Source organism: Typopeltis vanoorti, chromosome 3, assembly GCF_054136105.1.
Source record: "Typopeltis vanoorti isolate ZY-2024b chromosome 3, IOZ_Tvanoo_1.0, whole genome shotgun sequence".
Taxonomy (NCBI): domain Eukaryota; kingdom Metazoa; phylum Arthropoda; class Arachnida; order Uropygi; family Thelyphonidae; genus Typopeltis; species Typopeltis vanoorti.
This window is the reverse complement of record NC_143551.1, coordinates 95,655,353-95,675,565: the sequence shown is the minus strand read 5'-3', so window position 1 is coordinate 95,675,565 and position 20,213 is coordinate 95,655,353. Positions and strand designations below refer to the sequence as shown.

Here is a 20,213-nt window from a genome sequence, read left to right as displayed (position 1 = left end):
CTCCTAAACTCTATGGATCCACTCCGAATACATTTTTGAACAGATCTCGTACGCAAATACATAATATTCAATGCTTATCACAAATCAAGCGATTAAATAGCTTACAAGTACTTGTTTCACTTCTTTTTTTTACCTTAAAAGTAGGGATGTCTTTCAGTGTTCAGCATTTCTGTATTATTTATAATTCAAGCAAGAATTTTCTTGTTTAACCAAGACTTTTATTAATTCTGAGACAAAGTACTGTTTACATACGACAAATAAGATGTAACACTTTTTTTGGGGGAGGGTCTACACTTCATCACATTTCCTTTCGTTAACAAGAAAGAAAATCATCAAAAATAATTTAAACCACAAGTCACACAAACTTTGTACCACGTCATAGATTAACTGTTCAATTTTATTTCATAACAACGATAAGTTCGTGGTCGTAGACTGATCGACGACTTGAAGTTATTTTTTTTTTTATTTTTAATAGCAGACGGCATGGATATTTAAGGACGAATAAGCGTTTTCTTAAAATAGCATCTTTACGAGAGTATTTGGAGTTGTCTATTGCTGAAAGGGAACAACCATACGATGGTCTGCTGGACCACGACTTACCTACCTCTCTTTCATTTTTAAATTTTTTTAAACAGGTTTCGACTACCATTGAAAATAAGTTCGTGAATACATATCTAAGTGCATAAAACGTATTAGGATGACGAAAGTAAACTGAACAAGAAAGGAGATCCAGGATTTACACTATCATCAGCAGAAAAGAAGATGTTTACCACAACAAACAGATAAATACATTTTTAGAATATCGTTTCAGTTCGATGACACTGAGCACACACACACACACACACACTCTCTCTCTCTCTCTCTCTCTGATGCACAAACATAAAGAGAACTTTTAAGAATGCCTGTTAGGAAATGTGCATTGCTGTAGAAGATTTGTCACACATGGCGCCCCCACGGACATCTGATCATCGCATGTCCCAAAAAACCGTGCAGTTAACGTGAAACTTTACAAGTGGGCTCACTGAGAACGTCTTTATTTATTTATTTATGATTATTATGATTATTTTTTGCTTAAACTGTGGCCTTTTATTATATGACCCATTTTACTCGCCATACTTCACATTATCACTGATTTTGCATATCCCCGTTTCTGACGAGAGATTCCTAGCTTTGATTTTTCCAGGGGACCGTTGTGCCACAATCCCCACTCATCGGTGATCGATCCTGAAATAATAAAGAAAAAGTTATTATTCGACAATAATTTCATCTATAATTTAGGTTAGGAGTTTTCTTTGTTTTTTTTTTTTAAATATATATATATATAAACTTAAGGCAGCTTGAATATAATGACACACATTCAGAAGATATCTTTGCTTTATTTATAGACAATATGATGTACTTTATTCATTTATTCTTTCAGCCAGTGGTTTCTCCAACTTTATGTAACAACACTCCTCGCATCGTGGGAAGAAAGATTTCACTGTGTTTCTTCTTTCATTAAATAATTTTCACAAATAACTATGAAATTAAGTATTTCACTTATCTAAATTTAATAAATTAATATACGATTAAATATTAATTAGCAGCCTTGTTACCGACTTGAAGAACTTTTTTTCTAGGTGTTGTTTAGTCAACTGCAGAGTTAGTCGAGATGAAACGTGTAGATCGAGTTTTTCTTCTAGAAGAAATACCGAATTTTAACCCTGAAACTGAATAATAAAATGATCGTAGTATACACTCGCAGTACATACAAATAAATATCAGTTAAGTTCCCGAATACTTCAGCCAGACTGAAGTCAGTAATCAGAAACAAACTGCTGCGATGGTGAAAAGTGAGTTAAAGCAGTGCCCCCTGCTCTCTTTGGGGAATAAAAAACAGGCGTGAGAGGATTTCTTCTTTCCTTTATTATTTATTTACTTTGCCATCACTCCGCTCTCCTTAATAAGACTTGCGTCTCTTTCTCTGAAAGGTAGTCCACAGTTTGGATAACGCTGCATTAAATTTTAATTATTATAAATTTTACTTGAAAATATGAAACACTACGTTACAATAATAAGTGGCAACGTGGCCGATAATAATTCTCCTAATATGCATACTTTTAATCTGTTACAACGTATTACTTAATATTATTACTGTTAAGAACACAAATAAAACAGCGAGCCTAAATAAGAACTTGTAATATGCTGATTAGCAATTTTTTAAATCGTTATCTCCAAATGCATCGAATATATCTTTGATAATAGTGATAATAACATGTACTTACCAGAATCAGCAGTTGTCCTTTTACATTTGTAATGCATATCACATAAATTTACGTATAAAGAAACGGTTAGCACGTTTAGCAGGATTAGCAGGATGTCTAATAAATAATTATATGGATGTAGAAAAATATAAACACATGTTAAAATAATGCCAAATGACGTCTAACAATGAAAAATGTATTCTCGTATTATTTTTTGAAGTACGATGAAATTAAAGTTTGTTGTTCGCAGTGACGAGAACAAAATGCATTATGAATCTTGTTTCCTAAACTTATTCTGAATGTGTGACTCAGGAGAGCATGCGCTTTTTATATACTTTTTTTTTCCTGTATTCATTAAAATATAAGAAAACTTTATTTGAAACGATGTTAAAAAAGACAAGCTAATCTCGGTATTATTAAATGCAGTCAGTATATATTAACCAAGAAACATTACTTGTGATGGCATATTTAGATTTGCCAAGAGCAAATCTAAGACAAGAGCAGTTCTAGACAAGAGCAGAGAGTCAAGTACTCGTACTTAATAAATCTACAAATTAGGTTTGTTAAAATTACCCAGATTACAGTCAGCGGAGTCCCTCGCGCAACTGGGTTTTTAATTCCAATAAGTAGAGGTTGTGATGTGGCGAAGAATATTCTGCATTATTTTTATTTCAAAACACGACTCCGATGATTATCAGTGTTCGTTAGAGAGAACGTGCTGCATCAATAACGGATCTTATGATGAAGTGAATTACCGAAATAACCAAATTATAAACTCCAATTTACTTCATTTTTTTATTGCTTAACCCTCGAGTGCTTCAGCATTCGTTGCGATGTTATTCCGTAAACAAGAATCGATCGAGAGAGAATTTTGGCTGCGATAATTAAGTCCTTTCGATATGTGGTTTAAATTAAAGTCAGCAATTCACTTTGGACGCCATCGCCCAATTCGTTGGATAAGTTGGTTTACGTAAACAATACTCAGCCTTCTTTAAATGTTAATGGAAATATCATTACTGATCGTATGATGTTGCATCTCTTCAACATTAATTTTTGATATCACCTAATAAAGAGAACGCTAATTTTAACTCAAATAGTTTTCGCCTCTGGTCTTAAACTTTAATTAAGCCTTGTAAAAATAAAAACACTTTGGTTTTTTTTTCTGTAAGCTATTACAGTAGCAGCACTTCAGTATTATTACAATAATTTTACGTTCATCTGTCACTAAATAGGATGCTCTGCTAACTTATCATTTGACAAGATAAACTAATTTCTCTTATAAAATCAATAAGCCATCAATTTTGCTTATTGAATTTATATGCAAAAAAGGGACACACACACAGATTTTATTATCATATGCATTTGAAAAAAAAGTATATAAATGTTATATACTTTTTTTCATTATATTGTTATATATTTCAAAAATTGTTATATAATTTTTTATTAAATGTATTAATAAAATGAAATTTATAGTTTCATTGAGTGTCTTGTTGTGGTTTGGAATCATACGAAGAACCTATGAGTCAATTGTATTTTATATCTGTAAACTGTGTATTCTCTAGACAGTTTGTCTATTTTTGAGGTAGGGGGGGGTCAATGTATCGACGGTGCGCTTTGGACGGAAAGAACTGGGTTCGAATCCTGTCTAGGATGCGAAGAATTTTTATCAGAGCTCTTCAACTGAAGATGAATTAACAGGTCTCATACGAAGATCACAGTTTTCCCTCTGGAAATTTTATTTTAATCAGGAAAACAGCCAGCCAAAACAAACTAGCCAGAAGAACACACACACACATAGTTGACGGACTTAATACGCTGACTTCATTGTGAACCAAAACGCCGCGTTCCGAACGAATTATCTCACTTTTGCTTCGTTTAACACAAATAATAAAGCCTTATTTCATCGAGCCTTTGAACAGTTGTGTTACAGATATTTTGAAAAGTATATGCTATCGAATACTGCTAACTAACATATCAAATGGTAATTATTTTCGATATTATTGGAAACTCCCCGTATTTATTCCAGAACTGCGTTGAATTATTCTTAAAAACATTATTCCAATGGCTAGCTACTTAAAACAATCCTGACTGTATAATAAAATAAAGGATCAAAATAGATGCAATAATTTGAGTAAAAAAAAAAAAGGTTGAAACTGTTTTTCAGTTTTTCTCAGAGTATATAAAGAGTTGACCACATTTTGCACGCCTAAGAAAACAGTACTTAATTTCCTCCGAACTTCCTTCTTGGTCGAATAATGAATCTCTTTTTCGTGTTTATAATTAGAATTTGCACTAACTGCTTTTATTTCTCTGCTAAAATTAAAGTTTTGTTTCATCTGCACTCGAATCACGTGATAAGGTTACAAACAAAGAATAGAACAGAGCGCGTGCTAAAAATCTCCATTTTAATTTGAATATTCTGCTTGCATAGCATCTCGCCGATTGTTCAAGTTAATCTGGTGTTTCAGCAGCTGTTGCCAAAGAGAAAGTCATACGAGTGTATCCATAGTTGTAATTCAGTACATGCATTCCATTAAATAGAGACAGATTTCGCTATGAATTTTGATACATACTTTCGTCACCATTTGGTAGTATGATTACTGTTTAATGTGGAAAACAAGTGTAACATGTCACCGAATGAACGGCATACAAATGAAAGGCTTTCAGACTCTGCTTTAATGGCCGACAAAATCATTTTGGTTACAGTTTAGTAACAATGCATAAATCATCGGTTTAGTGCTACTTAGGGAAGCGTTTTTTTTTAAGTCCTTTGCAAAGAAAAAATATATATTATAACTGAAATCCTTTCAGAAGATAGTAATTTAATTAACAATATCCAGAAATGGGTCCCTAAAGATGCATTCCCGAAAGGCATATCTTCCAAATATCCTTATATCAAATCATTAGTTAGCAAAACATAGTATTAACATTTGAAATTGTTGCTATGGTTGTTTCCATGGTTCAATACGAGACTGAATAAAAATATTCGGACTATTTACTAAAATAATGCTAGATTTACTGATGACGATTTAATGCTAGATTTGCTATTTACTGAAATAATGCTGGATCTAATACCCACTTGATTTTTATAAATATCCGGACTATATATTTTTAAATTATTATTTATTTATTATTATTTTGTAGTGCAACATAATGAAAGCCATGCAGGATATTTGAAAATGACGCTGTCTACTGGAAGAGACGGCTGGAGTAGTTTGACTCAGTCGTCAGCGTATCTGATCTACAAAGCAGGTGCATTTTTTGTCAGTGGAATTGCGAGATGGATGCGTTGAAGGATCAGACAAAAACGTACTTGTGAATAATTGGTTTTTTAACGCATGTATTAACACACACACACACACACACACACACACACACACACACACACACACACACACACACACACACACACACACACACACACACACACACACACACACACACACACACACACACACACACACACACAGGGGAAGAGAGACGGTTGTGAAAACCTATGAGAAACTAAGTAAAAATCGGAGAGTGCCTTATAACGTCATAGATTTTTATTATTTTTATAAAAAAGGAAACAAGTCAATCAATTCTCTCCCACCCAAAAATATCAAACACGGAATTTCATATGATTGTTTATTTTGTTATTTTAAAACTTCAATAATAATAACATTATTATTGCCTCTAGATCCAACATTCAGTTAAGAATTTCTTATTTAGGAAAGAAAAAGTTTCTTAACTGGCCGGAAGCTTATAACATCCTACATAAAAATACAAAATTATATGTCAAGAAGGCTGAGATTTTATGTTATATTTGATCGATGTCGTGCACACTATCAACGAAAGAATCACAAAAGCAATCACAGTCCATCACGTGGTAAAAAGACAAAGAAAGAAAAGTAAAATTTTTGAAGGATATCACAGAATTACTTTCAAGCATGAGGAGAAGTGGAATATATCTCTCAACAGACAGGATCATCGTTTTAATCTTCTTCAGCAGCAAAGCATTAGAAAGAAACAAAAACGTGTTTGATGTCTCTTCTCCTTGATTAACGAGATGCAATATAAACATTTCAGGAATTTATTCATAAACAGTTTTGCTCGTCTAATAGGAAATATTCGGCACGATTTCCTGAAAAGCAATCCCATCGAGCATAGCAAGATCATGGGGTCCAATGAAGTTTGAAAACAGCGTTGGAATTCTTATTAAGGTGTTATTTAGTACTGCTAACAATTCTTGCTGAACTTCTACGGCGTTAAAAAGTGTTCTTCAACTTGATTTTATATCCAGAAAAAAATAAAAAAAGCAAGTGTTAGACAGGACAAATAAGTAAACATTGCCACATGCTATAAATTGCCACCCGAACAGCTCAGAATGAGCAGGGCATTGTTATGGTGGAGAATTCTGTCTCTTCAGCATTGCTGCAATCGCTTTGAAATCTTCATAAAGCATTTGAGTTTAACAGTTTGATCTCGCTGTGCAAATTTGCTTGGGAACGATCCCTTTCTCATGAACAAAACAACAAAAATCTGGTGCTAGTTGTCAAGTAAAATAATACTCTTCTAGCGATCAATTCTCAAAACTCACAGATTGAACTTCGTAGTTATTTGAATATACGAAATAAAATTTAAGACAGTCCAAACCTAAATCTGAAATCTTGAAAAGTTCCTCAATTTGTTAATTCAGTAATTACTAATTTCCAAATGGGCTGAAAACAATCAACTTAAAAATTGGACTCGCAAATGCTTAGTTTTTTTCTAAGTTGGTACATCTGTCATATGCATCCATATGAAATTGCAAGTCATTCTATCAAGTAATTTGATTTATACAGCTGTCTGAAGCAAAAGTGTTGCCTGTACCCCTTGAAATGGATAAAATTGAGTATCGTGCGGTTATAAAATTCTTTGTAAAAGAAGGTTTAACGCCAAAAGAAACTCATTCGAACTTCATAAACGTTTACGGGCACTCTTCTCCTTCGTTTTCGACAGTTAAAAATGGGCTGTCGAGTTTAAACTCGGCCGTGCCAGCCTTGAAGATGATCCACGTGAAGGATGTCCAAAAAGTGTAACAACACCAGAAATCATTGATCAGGTGCACGATATGGTATTGGATGACCGGCGAGTTCAAGTGCATGAAATTGCTGAGGCTATAGGCATTTCAAAAGAACGTATAGGATATATTTTGCATGAAGAACTGCAAATGAAAAAACTTTGCGCAAGATGGGTGCCGCTCTTGCTCACAGCAGATCAAAAATGAACTCGCATGATAAACTTGGAGCATTTTAACAAAAATAAAACTGATTTTGTGCATCAATTTATTACTGTGGATGAGACTTGGATTCACCATTACACACCAGAATCCAAACAGCAGTCAACAGTGGACAGAAGCCGGTTGTTCAGCGCCAAAGAAAACAAAGTCGGTCCCATCAGCAGGAAAGGCAATGGCATCGGTATTTTGGGATGCTAAAGGCATTTTGTTTATTAATTATCTTGAAAAGGGTAAAACAATAATTGTGGAATATTATTCCGATCTTTTAACCAGACTAGATGAAAAAATTCATGAGAAAAGACCCGGTTTGCAGAAGAAAAAATCATCTTTCATCAGGACAATGCACCTGCCCACAATGGTGTTTTGGCAATGGGAAAATTAAGGGATCTGCACTATGAATTGTTGTAACATCCACCCTATTCCCAGATTTGGCTCCCTCTGACTTCTATCTCTTCGCAAAAATAAAAATCTTCCTCGCTGATCAGCGTTTTCCATCGAAACAAGAGGTGATTGCAGCTGTAGAGGGGTATTTTGCAGAATATATATATATATATATATATATATATATATATATATATATATATATATATATATATATATATCCATGTAACACAATCTGAATGGATAGCCCCAATAAAGCAATTAAAAGATGCACATTTCTTCTTTAATAATTTTATAATTAATTAATAAATGAATAAAATGTAATCTATAATCGATTCGCTCGTATTTTGTCTGCATTTTTTTTTATAATGATGAGAGACTCAAGTTACAAATTTAAGAAAGTGTTCCTGTTTTTGTGAAGCTTAAATTAATAGCTAACTCCAATGACAACCAAACTTTAAACTGGCTGAAGGTTGTGGTGGCAAAACTGAAATGAGCAGGAAAACTCAAATTAGCAATGCTCAGTGAAAATGACGAATACAAGTGCGGATTCAAGTTTTATACCTAAAACTAAGCGTCTCTTTCTGAAATGAATTGCGGAAGGAAAAAGAGTAAGGAGAAGTCCTAAACTAATTTGGCAGAGAATGACGGAAAAGGAAAGAAGAATGGCTGGTTAGGAGGGAGCCAGCGGAAGAGCCGCAGAATTAGTTGCGGAAGACTGAGGTAACTGGAATAAATGGATCGTGGCCCTAGGTGGCATGGGGATCACGAAGCGGATAAATAAGCAAACGCTTCCTTAAGAAAATTTCTATTCTAATTTACAACTAGGAAGTTTTATTATTTTTTATTCGAATAGTTGTACTTATAATCATGTTTTTACTGTCTTAACGTTGGTTCTACCTTTAACATGATTTGTGTAAAACATTTTGCTATTACGGACAGTCCAGTAATGATATGCAGTACGACGACGTATGTTTTATATATTTAATGATAATGAAAGTTGCAAAAGAAGTAAAACAGTATCAGTACGATGTAAAGGATGTAGAAAATTATATAGAAAAATCATAGTAAAAATAAATGCACGGGAAAAATCTGTTAGTGTATTCGCATTTTCAATTAGGAATTAAACTCGTCAAAAATTGCAACTAGGTTCATGTGCTGTTAGGATTAATTGTTTATCGAGATCACTTCTAAAAATGGTCTCTTAGCTTCTAATTATTTCAGTGTTTGTTTAGAACATATTAGTTTACTGTCGTTAATAGAATTTTCCCTAATGCGGTCTGTCAGTTTGCATTCATAACTTAATTATACACGCAACAGTGAGTAGAGATCTTTCACGCAGCCTAAATAGCTGATAATGTGCCCAGCTAACTTTTTCTAAGCCTACTTTTTTCCCCCATCATGTTTTCTTTTAACAATGTGATGGATGGAAAAGAATTTAATTTATATTTGCATAAAATATTCATCGTATCTGAAACAAAGGTAGGCGTAATATATTAATTTTAAATGAGTGCAAATAAAGTACGAGTATAAACGGTGCAAAATAATAATAATAATAAAAAAGATAGGAAAACACGCCATCTTGAAATACAGGATAAAGCATGAAATGCTATTTGGAGTACTAATTTATTCAAATATTTTTGTTTCCGATAGAGGGCGCACTGATGGAGACTGAAATGTCCAACGAAGTCTGTAATTCTTTATCCACGTTCCCTTCTTCAACTTCTTATTTTGTTTTGCTGCTATTTTTCTACACATTCCTCAGTTTTTTTTTCTTTTTTGTGTGTGTGTGTGTGTGTCTGTGTGTGTTGTTGTTCTTGTTGTTTTCTCATCAGCAACTTCATTTCAGGAATACTCATTTGGAAGAATGTGGTTTTGTAAACGACAACTAATTTCAGGGGAAGGTATTTAGAAGTACACTAAATGACATCGTTGCCTGCGTTTGTGTAATGAACCAATCAACACGCACAAAGCAAGCGTCCTCTTTTTCTATAGGAACATTGAAGCGTGCCGATATTCAAAGAGAAACTGTACGACTTTGTGAACTTCAATACCAACGGTGTAACAAGAAAGTAGTAGGTTAAAAAAAAAAAAAGAGGAAGAAAGGGAAAAAAATATAACTAACCGAAGAGAAAAGTTAGATGATTAAGAACCCGATTCAAAGGGGTAACTGTACACGAACAAAAAAAAAATACTCGTTCAACAGCAAATTAGTTTTGTAAATGTTGCCGCATTTCATTTTACTTTTAATCATAAAGAGATTCGCTTTTCATTCATTCGAACTGCTTCAATTATCTTGTATCATTACGAATGGACAATACAGCACTTTTTTTTAATGGAAAATTCAACTTTATTACCTCGGATTTGTTTCTGTTTTTTTTTTTTAATTTTCTTTTTTGTTTATTTGTTTCTTTTTTTTAAAAAAAGTTTTTCTCAGAATAGTTATATCTCTCATTGGTTCAGTTTTTGTCTCAAGGAGCTATAACGTTGAATTTCTATAACATCCTGAAGTTGGTAATTTGTTTTCCTGTCGGAAACGAACATAAAAGTATAAATAGTAAATATGCTTATTGACATTTTTTTTTAGAACTTTAACTATGCCTTTATTTTTAATAGAAAAAAAACTTCGTGTCATTTCTTAAATGGCACGGTCGAAGATAGTAATATCTCAACGTAAATATTCAGAAAAGTGCTACTCCTGTTTATTCTCTAGCAGGGTAGGAAAATATCTCTGAATTTCGGCATTGACAGCGCCTTTCAGATGTGAAACAGACACCATTTCTTGCTACCATGGCTTCCTCAACACGTGCATTCATTATTGTTTGTGGAAGTCATAGAGAAGTCTGTTTCTCTTTTACTTTCACGTATATTTCCTGTATTTTCCTTGGACACCGTTGTTAACACAGAACAGAAAGTTATCTGGAATTCACATGCCAACACACTGCGATTCGTAATGATTATATCCTATTTTGTTACATATTAAGTTAAATAGTTTACATTTATTTCTTAACAATTACAATATTGCCATTTAAAGTTACGTGCAAAGAACTAGAACGATGTGCATAAGTTGAGGAGGAGTAGAAGGATCGAGGGGGGGGGGGAACTCCACGGACCACGTGACTTCAGCTGTTGAAGACAGCTTTCACTCTCTTCAGTGGTTTTGACGAACAGAAATATAGATGGGTCGTGTCTACGCTTTCCATTCGAGTCCGTTTTTAGCCATCCATTACTTTCTCCGAAGCCATTTGTATTCGGAAGGTGATCCGCAGAACGCACAAGAGATGACAGAAATGGTGCACGTGCGGGGCGACTGATGACTTTCGCGCGGGCGGTGGGAAAAAGTTCTTCCCCAGCTGGCGAACCGGATCAATGGGCGTTCGGCGGAGCATTCAAGCAAAAGCTGATGCTGTGCCTCCGCCAGTAAACGCTACGATTCATTCACTAATTCTCTGGAATGGTATCAGAGGAAACTTCGGTGAATGAGATTTCGGTGGAATGTTCTCTCTCTCTCTCTCTTTCTCTCTCTGTCTGTTTTCTGCACGAAGTTCTTCGGTTTCCTTAACTAACAAACGATGGATATGAATCCTGAAGAGCACTCTATTTCCCTATAAACAAAATTATTTATTATAGGGAACAGAAGAAAAGAAAAAGCAAGGAATCGAAGGAATGCGATATCTTCCCCTAAGCTTTACGTGGGTTGTCTGTTATACTTCAATGATCTGTTCGACGGGTCTCAATGGCGAAGTTTAATAAAACAACTATTGACTTAAATTAAGTAAGCCTATTTTTGGAAACTGCAAATGATGCAGCCAAGTATCGATAGTGCAAGTCGCCAAGAATAAATGAAATTTACTCTCACAAGTCATCATAGCAAGTATCCACAAACTTTTCTATCTGTAAATAATTTTACCGATGTTAGTGACTTTCCATTCAACTGCGAAAATTAACGAACAATATCTAGAACATTTAAACTCAGAACCGAACTCTTATCACCACAGAAAGATAATGCATTGTTTGGAGCTTTTTTTTTTTAATTATTTTTTTTTTCTCTCGCAAATCTGTTCATCACGCACACACACGGTTAATGTCTTAGAATAGTATATGACGGCTATATTAACATCACGGCATTCGGATTTATTTTTATTTACTTTATTTAGTGAAGACAGAAAACATTCCTATATTAATATTGCGTTAAACTTGTTTAAGTTATAATAAGATCGATGGGAATTTACATAAAATAATATTGAAACATATAAAATCTATATTAATAAACAAAAGGTAGGTATAAAAATCACATTACATAACTCTACAGAGAGTAAACTACCTTTATCAAGAGTACGTTTTTTTTTTTTTTTGCTGTTTTAAAATGTGAATATGCATATTATTATTTATCCACATGTACACTCACATGCACGCTTACTTTTTCTGTTCTTTCGCCATTTAAATATTGCCTAAAGTTACGTGCAAAGAACTAGATGTGCATAAGTTGAGGAGAAGTAGAAGGATCGAGGGGGGGGGGACTCTACGGACCACGTGACTTTTATATGTTTCAATATTTTTTTATGTAAATTCCCATCGATTTTATTATAACTTAAACAAGTTTAACACAATATTAATTCTGTCCACTAAGTAACCTTTAAAACATCGAAAGAGTGCTTTGCAAAAAAAAAAAAAAAAAAAAGCGCAGTGGAAGATACGTTCTTTCACAAAACTTCATTCAGTTCATGAATGAAGTTTTGTGAAATTCAAAATCATGAATTAAATAAACTTTGGATCTTTTCTCCATGATTTAACAAACTTTTGAGCTGAGTTGATCACAAGTGTAAAGAAATAGAAAACAAATTATGTATTAGGTTTTCCATTTTGGAGAAGTTGATGACTTCGTGGATTTAAATAATTTTTTACATTCAATGCACGATGTAAAAGCACTTTGCACGGGAACTGGAAGTTAATCAAATCTAAAAAAAAAGGATAAAAGAATTTAGCATTCTGGCAGCAATTTTTGCAATACCCATTTATTTTTCGAATTTTAAATAAAAAAAGTGTTAATTTCTGGAACTCATTCAAAACATCACAACTCCGTCCACTTGCAAGTAAATGTAACAACTGAATCCCGAAGTTTTAAAAACCATCTAACCAAACATTCTTTTTCTTTTTTTTCAGATTTCAGTTCATAACTAGCTTGCGTTATAATCGTTCAAGACGTTAATGCACTTCTTTTACTTCATTCAGACTATTTCATTGGAACACTGAGAGCGAATGTGTTCGATAACAGCTATTTGAGAACAGCGGATAGTCCATATTGTTATTAGGACCTGGATTTTGTTCTGAAGAACAAAATTATAATGAAACTTTAAGAAAAGTTTCCCGTTTTTTAATTTGAAGACTTCGAGAAAATTTCTTCCTCAGCTGGAAAGTCCCGGGTTCGAATGTAGTCCAGGAGACCTCGCTGAAGGTGAGTTTGCTGGTATCCTGGATGGAATACATAGTTTTTTTTTTTTTTTTTCTTTTCCAAAATTCAAGCAAACTAACCGAAGAACATGCTGTTGGCAGATACAATACTCTGGCCTTCATTATCCTTAGTTGCTTTGGTAGTAATCCAACATAACCGAAATATTTTAATCCCAGAAAAAAAAAGGAAGACATTTTTCTTGACCAATTTCTGATTTTTTGTTTTAAGTTAACACTTAAATAAAAACCTATTACAATGGATTACAGCTAGTATGACATGCTGGTTTTAAATTCAAAGGGCTTTTCTTTCCCATTTTGGTGAAACAGTCGCGTTTGCATGTGTGTATACCTGACCCAAGCAAATTAGTTTTGCAACACTTCGGCAGATGACAAATAACAGTAATCCTTTCTGAATCCACAGCTACTAGGCAGGGAGGGATGAACGAGGAAACAGCAACTCATAAACTCCGCTATCTCCTCTCACCAGCCCTTATGTTCACATACCGTAAGATCGTTTACAGCCGCCAGGATTTTATCATCGCGGTATTGTACGCATGTGAGTGCAATGGGGGGGGGGGGGCGCACGGGCGCCTACACGAGATGAGGGATAAGCGGGCACTGGGAAAGGAGCATGGGATCACCTGATATTATTTAATAATTGCGGAGGAAGCGACATCTGGTAAACAACTGCACTGCTTTGTTATATAGATGTATGTAGCGGGTTGCGTTGGCTCTAATTTAGAGGTCTTCGTTATGAAAGGATCTTGACTCACAATAAGTAATTGCGGTTAATACTTCTTGTTTGAGCTGCATCTTTTGTATCGAAAGGATGAATAATGCTAATCAGGATGACATAATAGGAATTATGTTATGAATTACAATATAATAGTAATAATACGAGTGTAACAGACTAAAACCAATTTATTTCCCAAACTGCTCATAATATGCTTATAATGAATAACAATGACAACAAAATATGAATTATTAAGGGATTTCAAGTGGCATATTACAACATGAGCAGGATATCGAGGATATTGTCTTAGCAGGAAGAAAAAAACGAGGTCGCCATATCATGTTTATTGCTATTTTCATATGTCAGTGCTAGGAGCGGAATGGGAATCAGGTAATCCTAAAACCTTGTTCTGACGGGAAAAAAACCCTACTAAACATGTTTATAAAGCTATGTTAAGCCCACAATAAACAGGGTGGTAGTGGTGTGTCATCAGGCGAGGAAACTCATCGAGATTCAGAGTACGATATGAACTCAAATCTAGTTCAAAGCCATTTTAGGTCGCAAGCATTCCTGCACATCCAACGGAGAGCAAGATCCTTTTTTTAAATACATACTTTTCTTCTTCAGCCAGTAATAGGGAAGAACATACTGTATACAAAATAGAATGTAATGTTTGGCTATTAGAGAGAGAGAGAGAGAGAGAGAGAGAGAGAGAGAGAGATTTTGCTGTATGTTGCATAAAGTACCACGCTTTCAAATAACGACCCTTAAAGCAAATCATAACTTTGACTCATTTGAGAATATCGAACCATTCTATTTGTTTTTTTCGATTACCACAATCAGTCTTCACATCTTTGTTATTATCATTATTATTTCGTCAGGAGACATTAGTCTATCTAATGTGCATGGGTATAATCTACACGAATTATTCACCCTATGCAATGTACCCAACGCTAAAAAAAGAAAATTTTGTTTCTGAGAGGAAACCCAGAGTAACAGGACGAAATCAAACTCAAGACCACAACTCGAGACTGACTAACTCAATGCTGGGGATTCAAACATATCTTTGATTAAAATAATAATACTAATCAAGTATAGATTAGTTGTACTACGTTAGCCTGAAGAATTATTTAATTATAAAATGATACTGGCAACTAAGTTCTAGCTAATTTTTTTTTTTTTAATTACAAAAGTGACCGAGAAAGGCGGTAGTCTCATAATCTTAGTTACTTCGGACGTAATTCCAAAACCACTCAGCACAGTCAACCCAAGGCAAAGATAGAGACATGAACCAAATCAAACCATTTAATGTTTCACTTTGTTATTTTTTAGGGAATGTTAAGAGAAGCAATCAGAGTTCTATCTCTCATTTCGAGAGAGAGAGAGAGAGAGAGAGAGAGAGAGAGAGAGACGATACCCTTCATTGAAATCAGACGTCATTTTCGTAATAATGACGTCCTTTGATGGAAAAGATGTGGGTTTTAGAATCCCTTCTAAGAGATAAGAACCTTTTCTACGAGTTTGTGGACTGGAGAAGACTTATTCGATCTCATAAGGAAAAAGTGGGGATTTTGCTCCCGAAAACTTGGATTTTTCATCCCTCAAACTAAACAAACCAGCAGGAAAACACCACAATAAGCAGCCAAAATATACAAAATAGTTTCATGGCCAATGTTAAATTTTCGGAGGCCGTAGCTCGAACACGCCAGTCTATTCCGAAACTTTTTAATTTTCATTAATCACATTTAGTAATATTAATTATCATTATTTATGAATAAAGTAGTATTAATAATATCAATTTCTATAATCATCGATATGTCAACGACATTATTTAACCTGTTCTGCATTCATAATGTTTATGTAATTCTGTGTAAACTATTTACATTTTCTGTATTATATACAACTGCTTGTTGAAGTCTCCTATACCCAGCTTTACGATAATTCGTTATACGACGGTTTTAGCGACATGACGCTCTCAACCGAGGCGCAGTTATTTTCCTGACCTGTTTGTTTACGACGTGACTGCGCCCTGTATCTGTGTTTTGGTATTTCACTGTGAATTATAAACTGACGATTATTTTATTGTTGCTAATAATGGCAGACAAAATTCAAGGGAAAGGTGCTGTTGCGAAACTGATTGGCGTATTTTCTAAAGCGAGCTATTCAGAATATTTATTTCTTCTGCGTATTAGACGTAAATCAGTGCTTTATTTACGTCATTTATGCACATATATGACTGTTTAAAAACGTTATTAAACCATTACATGAATGTAAAGAAAAGAATGATTAGCTATATGACGAAATTAACTATACAAAGGTAGTCCGGAACCTAATATGTCGAATGGCCGAGGTATACCTGTACGCTGATGCCATATACCCCGGTCATATGGCACGTTAGGTTCTAGACCACTCGTATAGAGATTTTCATCGTATAGCAAATCACTGTCGTTTTTTTCCTTTATTTTTCACTTGTAGATGCATTTAATCACACTTTAAGCCGTCCTATACGTCCGTAAATGACGTAAATAAAACATTTAGTTACGTTAGATATGCAAACGAAAAATTTAGAATAATTTTCGCAATCGAAAAAAATGATTCTGAATAACTTGGCTTAATAGATGGATGATCAACCAGATTGGTCATCGATCTACACCATTAAAATTTTTTTTAAAAATTTTATTTCAACAATAAGATTGTCACGTTTACGGATAACTGCAGCATCAACTGGTGTAGCACTTTTCATTTCAAAGAACTTTATCTCCGATTTTAGCAACTGTAACAACAGTAGTGCGAGGTAAGTTTATCTTGCGGTCTATCTCAGTATTCGATACACCATCGTCATTAAATTTAATCATTTCAATCTTAGCATGTAATGTATAATAATCATTTAAGCTCCATATTCTTTTCACCGGACAACAACAGCCTTACATTGTATTTTATCTACTATTTCGGGTACTGATGTATTATAGGTTTATACAAAAACCTTGCAAGAAAGGGAGTTACATTAAAAAAAAAAGTGCGCGTGTGTGTGTGTGTAGGGGGGGGGGGGAAATCTTTCAAATGAGTCCCGTAGTTATTATAATATAATCCTCCACACAACTCACTGATTCTTCTTTTAATATCTTCTATTCTCTTGGCAAACACTAAAAGTCTAGTTGACCCAAGTTCAGAGCTGTGATTTTATGATTCGCGCCTGAAAAGTGGCATATTTAATGGCGTCATAACTTCTTTTCTATAACTGAAGCTTTTTTTTTTCCCCTGAGCTTTACTAACCTGCTAACAATCATGAATCCGAAATTTACATTTCCGCCCACTACAATATTCAAATCATTCTATTCACTAACTCCTTCTAAAGTCTTTCAATTCATTATGTATTAATCTGAAAACTATGCATACTGACCCAATCTAAGGTATTCAAATTCCTCCTCGTCAAATTTTAATCTTCGCTTTATTCTCCAGTTTTCCAATCTTTTAACGTCATTCTACACATTGAGCTCATCCAGATGGTTTGCTTCCTTATCCAATATCCTCAACAAAGAAGATCTAATGATTGCGTTTTGTAATGTTTGAAACAGTTCAGGATTAAAACAACCGTCATAACTTCTATTAGGACTACTAGTCATACAGGACAAAGCATTTCATTCCTAAGGAATATGCCACATACTAAAAGGAATACATGGATTTAAATAAAACTGCAAACAAGTCTAAAAAACATTAAATTTAGCTACACCACGCACGTATCTGCAAGGTAGCGAACGTGCAGTCGACCGAACCTCTGATTTAGGGGAAGAGTCTTACTTAGGCTTTCGATTTAGACTTTCAAGCTGAGTCAATATGATTTGTAGTAATAGCTCTTTAATGTCTTAGATCGTATACCACATAAAAGAAATATTAAAAAGGATTTTATAAAGGTTATCATCGAATAAAGTTGGCCGCTTCACTTTTAGAGGCGATAATAAAAAAAAACAGACATAATAAAACAGACATTTTGTTACTTTTTTTGTACTTTCATCGTATCATATATTTTCTAAGGTTTACGGGTTTTTTTCTTTTTAATTCAGCCAATCATTATTATTATTATTATTATTATTATTATTATTTCGGGCGACTCCAGGGAGTCCTTAGACTCATCGAGGGAGGCCCTAAACATCATGTCCACACAACTATACGACATTCTCACAGTATCTATCATACCTTGCCTTGAACTCGCTCACCGTCAAAACACCCACAACAGACTCTGGCAGCTTATTCCACTCATTTAGCACTCAAAAAGTAAAGAACCCAGCTTATTCCACTCATTTAGCACTCAAAAAGTAAAGAACCCAGCTCTAACACCCCTGCTAACCACACTCTTGCCCAGGATCCATAGGTGTCCCCTAGTTCTCCCACCACCACCAGTCCTGATCTCAAAAATATCCTCCGAATTAATCCTATAGAATCCCTTTAGCAATTTGAATGTCTCAATCATATCTCCCCTTTTCCGCCTATCGACTAGTTTCTGCAACCCACAAATCTTCAACCTGTTCTCATATGGTTCATTCCATAGACCTTCCATCATCTTAGTCACTCGCCTCTGGATCCCCTACACCTCCTCCCCATCATGAAGGAACCGAGGTGACCAAATCTGGACATAGTAGTCGAGATGATCTTATCAAGGCTCGGTACAGAGGTACAATAACTTGCTTGTCTCTGCTCGTCAAGGTATTTTTCAACAACCAAGTGAGTTGATGAGCTGATTTAGCTACTTTTGCAATGTTCCAACCTAAACCTCATCTCCCTATCCACCAACACTCCCAACTCCCTGGCCTCAATCTCCTGGAGTACAGTTCCACCAATGTGTGGTATACTGCTGCTAATCTTTTCACCCCAGAATGCATAACCTTACATTTTGTCACATTAAATTGACATCCATTTACCTTAGCCCAGAACTCCAATCTATCCAAGTCATCCTGCAAGATTTTGACATCTTCTGCATTCACTATCGCCCTACCCAACTTTGCATCATCAGCGAACAAATGAACTGATTAAACAGCAGTGGTCCAAGAATAGAACCCTGCGGCACACCACTAGTCATAAGCCGTCTTTTGGACTCTACTCCTGAATAAACTACGCTTTGATATCTCTCCATCAATCACCCACCTATCCATCTCACCAACCCTATATCCATTCCCATATGCTGTAGTTTACGGATTAGAATTCCATGTGGTATCCTGTCAAACGCCTTTTCCAGGTCCAGCAGTATCACTGTAAAACCATTACCCTTATCCAGTTCAGCCGTCACCTTGTTATAAAACTTGAGCAAGTTACTGAGGCATGATCTACCCTTCACAAAGCCATGCTTTCCCCTGTACAGTATCTCGTTTTCATCAATCCATTCTTGTATTTTTCCCTTGACTACTTTCTCTAAGACCTTGACAATGACTGCCGATATGCTGATCGGTCGGTAATTTGCAACCGTAGTCTGGATCCTCCTTTATGCAGTGAAACTATTTTCCCCTCTTTCCACACCTTCGGGACTAAACCAGACCCGAGACTCAGATTAAACAACATGGTCAAGGGCACTGATAATTCCTTAGCCGCTTCACGCAAGACCCGTGCCGGTATACCATCCAATCCCACAGCTGTATTCACATTAAGGTTCTGTAATAGACGACTATTCACCTCCACTTCATTCATCACAATTCCCGTATAAACTAATGGTTCCTTCATTTCTTCAATGTCACCATCTGGATGATATATTTGCAAAGTGCGCGCTCAGTAACTCCACTATATCGACTGATTCAGTGACCTCCTTACCATCGTCATTCCTTAAAATCATTTTGCCGTGTACAGTTTTTTCTTGCTTGCAGCATATTGAAAGGACTGTTTGGGATTCTCTTTTGCTTGCATAGCTAGTTTCCTTTCATAATCCGCTTTTGCTTTTTTTACCACACTCGTTACCCTTCTGGCCTGCACTTTATACCGTTCGTGTGCCTGCATTCGATCATATTCTTCAACAGTTAGAAAACATGAAAATATTCTATGCAATTATTGAAATAAATAATGTATACTTATTCGTTTTAAGATCATAGGATGGCGGCACTTGTCTGCCATAATCTTTTCCCTGAAAGTCTCGATTCATTGATGGCGTGGAGTTCATTATTAG

General features: G+C 35.0%; 1 protein-coding gene across 1 annotated transcript in view; it reads right to left on the bottom strand.

The window, feature by feature from the left end:
* Positions 1-202: 202 nt before the first annotated feature.
* Positions 203-20,213, bottom strand: part of LOC150108401 (uncharacterized) — a 132,005-nt gene continuing 111,994 nt past the window's right edge. The window contains exon 4 of the mRNA XM_090415819.1: positions 203-1,224. Within this exon, the coding sequence (XP_090271945.1) occupies positions 1,118-1,224 (107 nt within the window). The 3' untranslated portion in view covers positions 203-1,117. The remainder of the gene's footprint in view (positions 1,225-20,213) is intronic.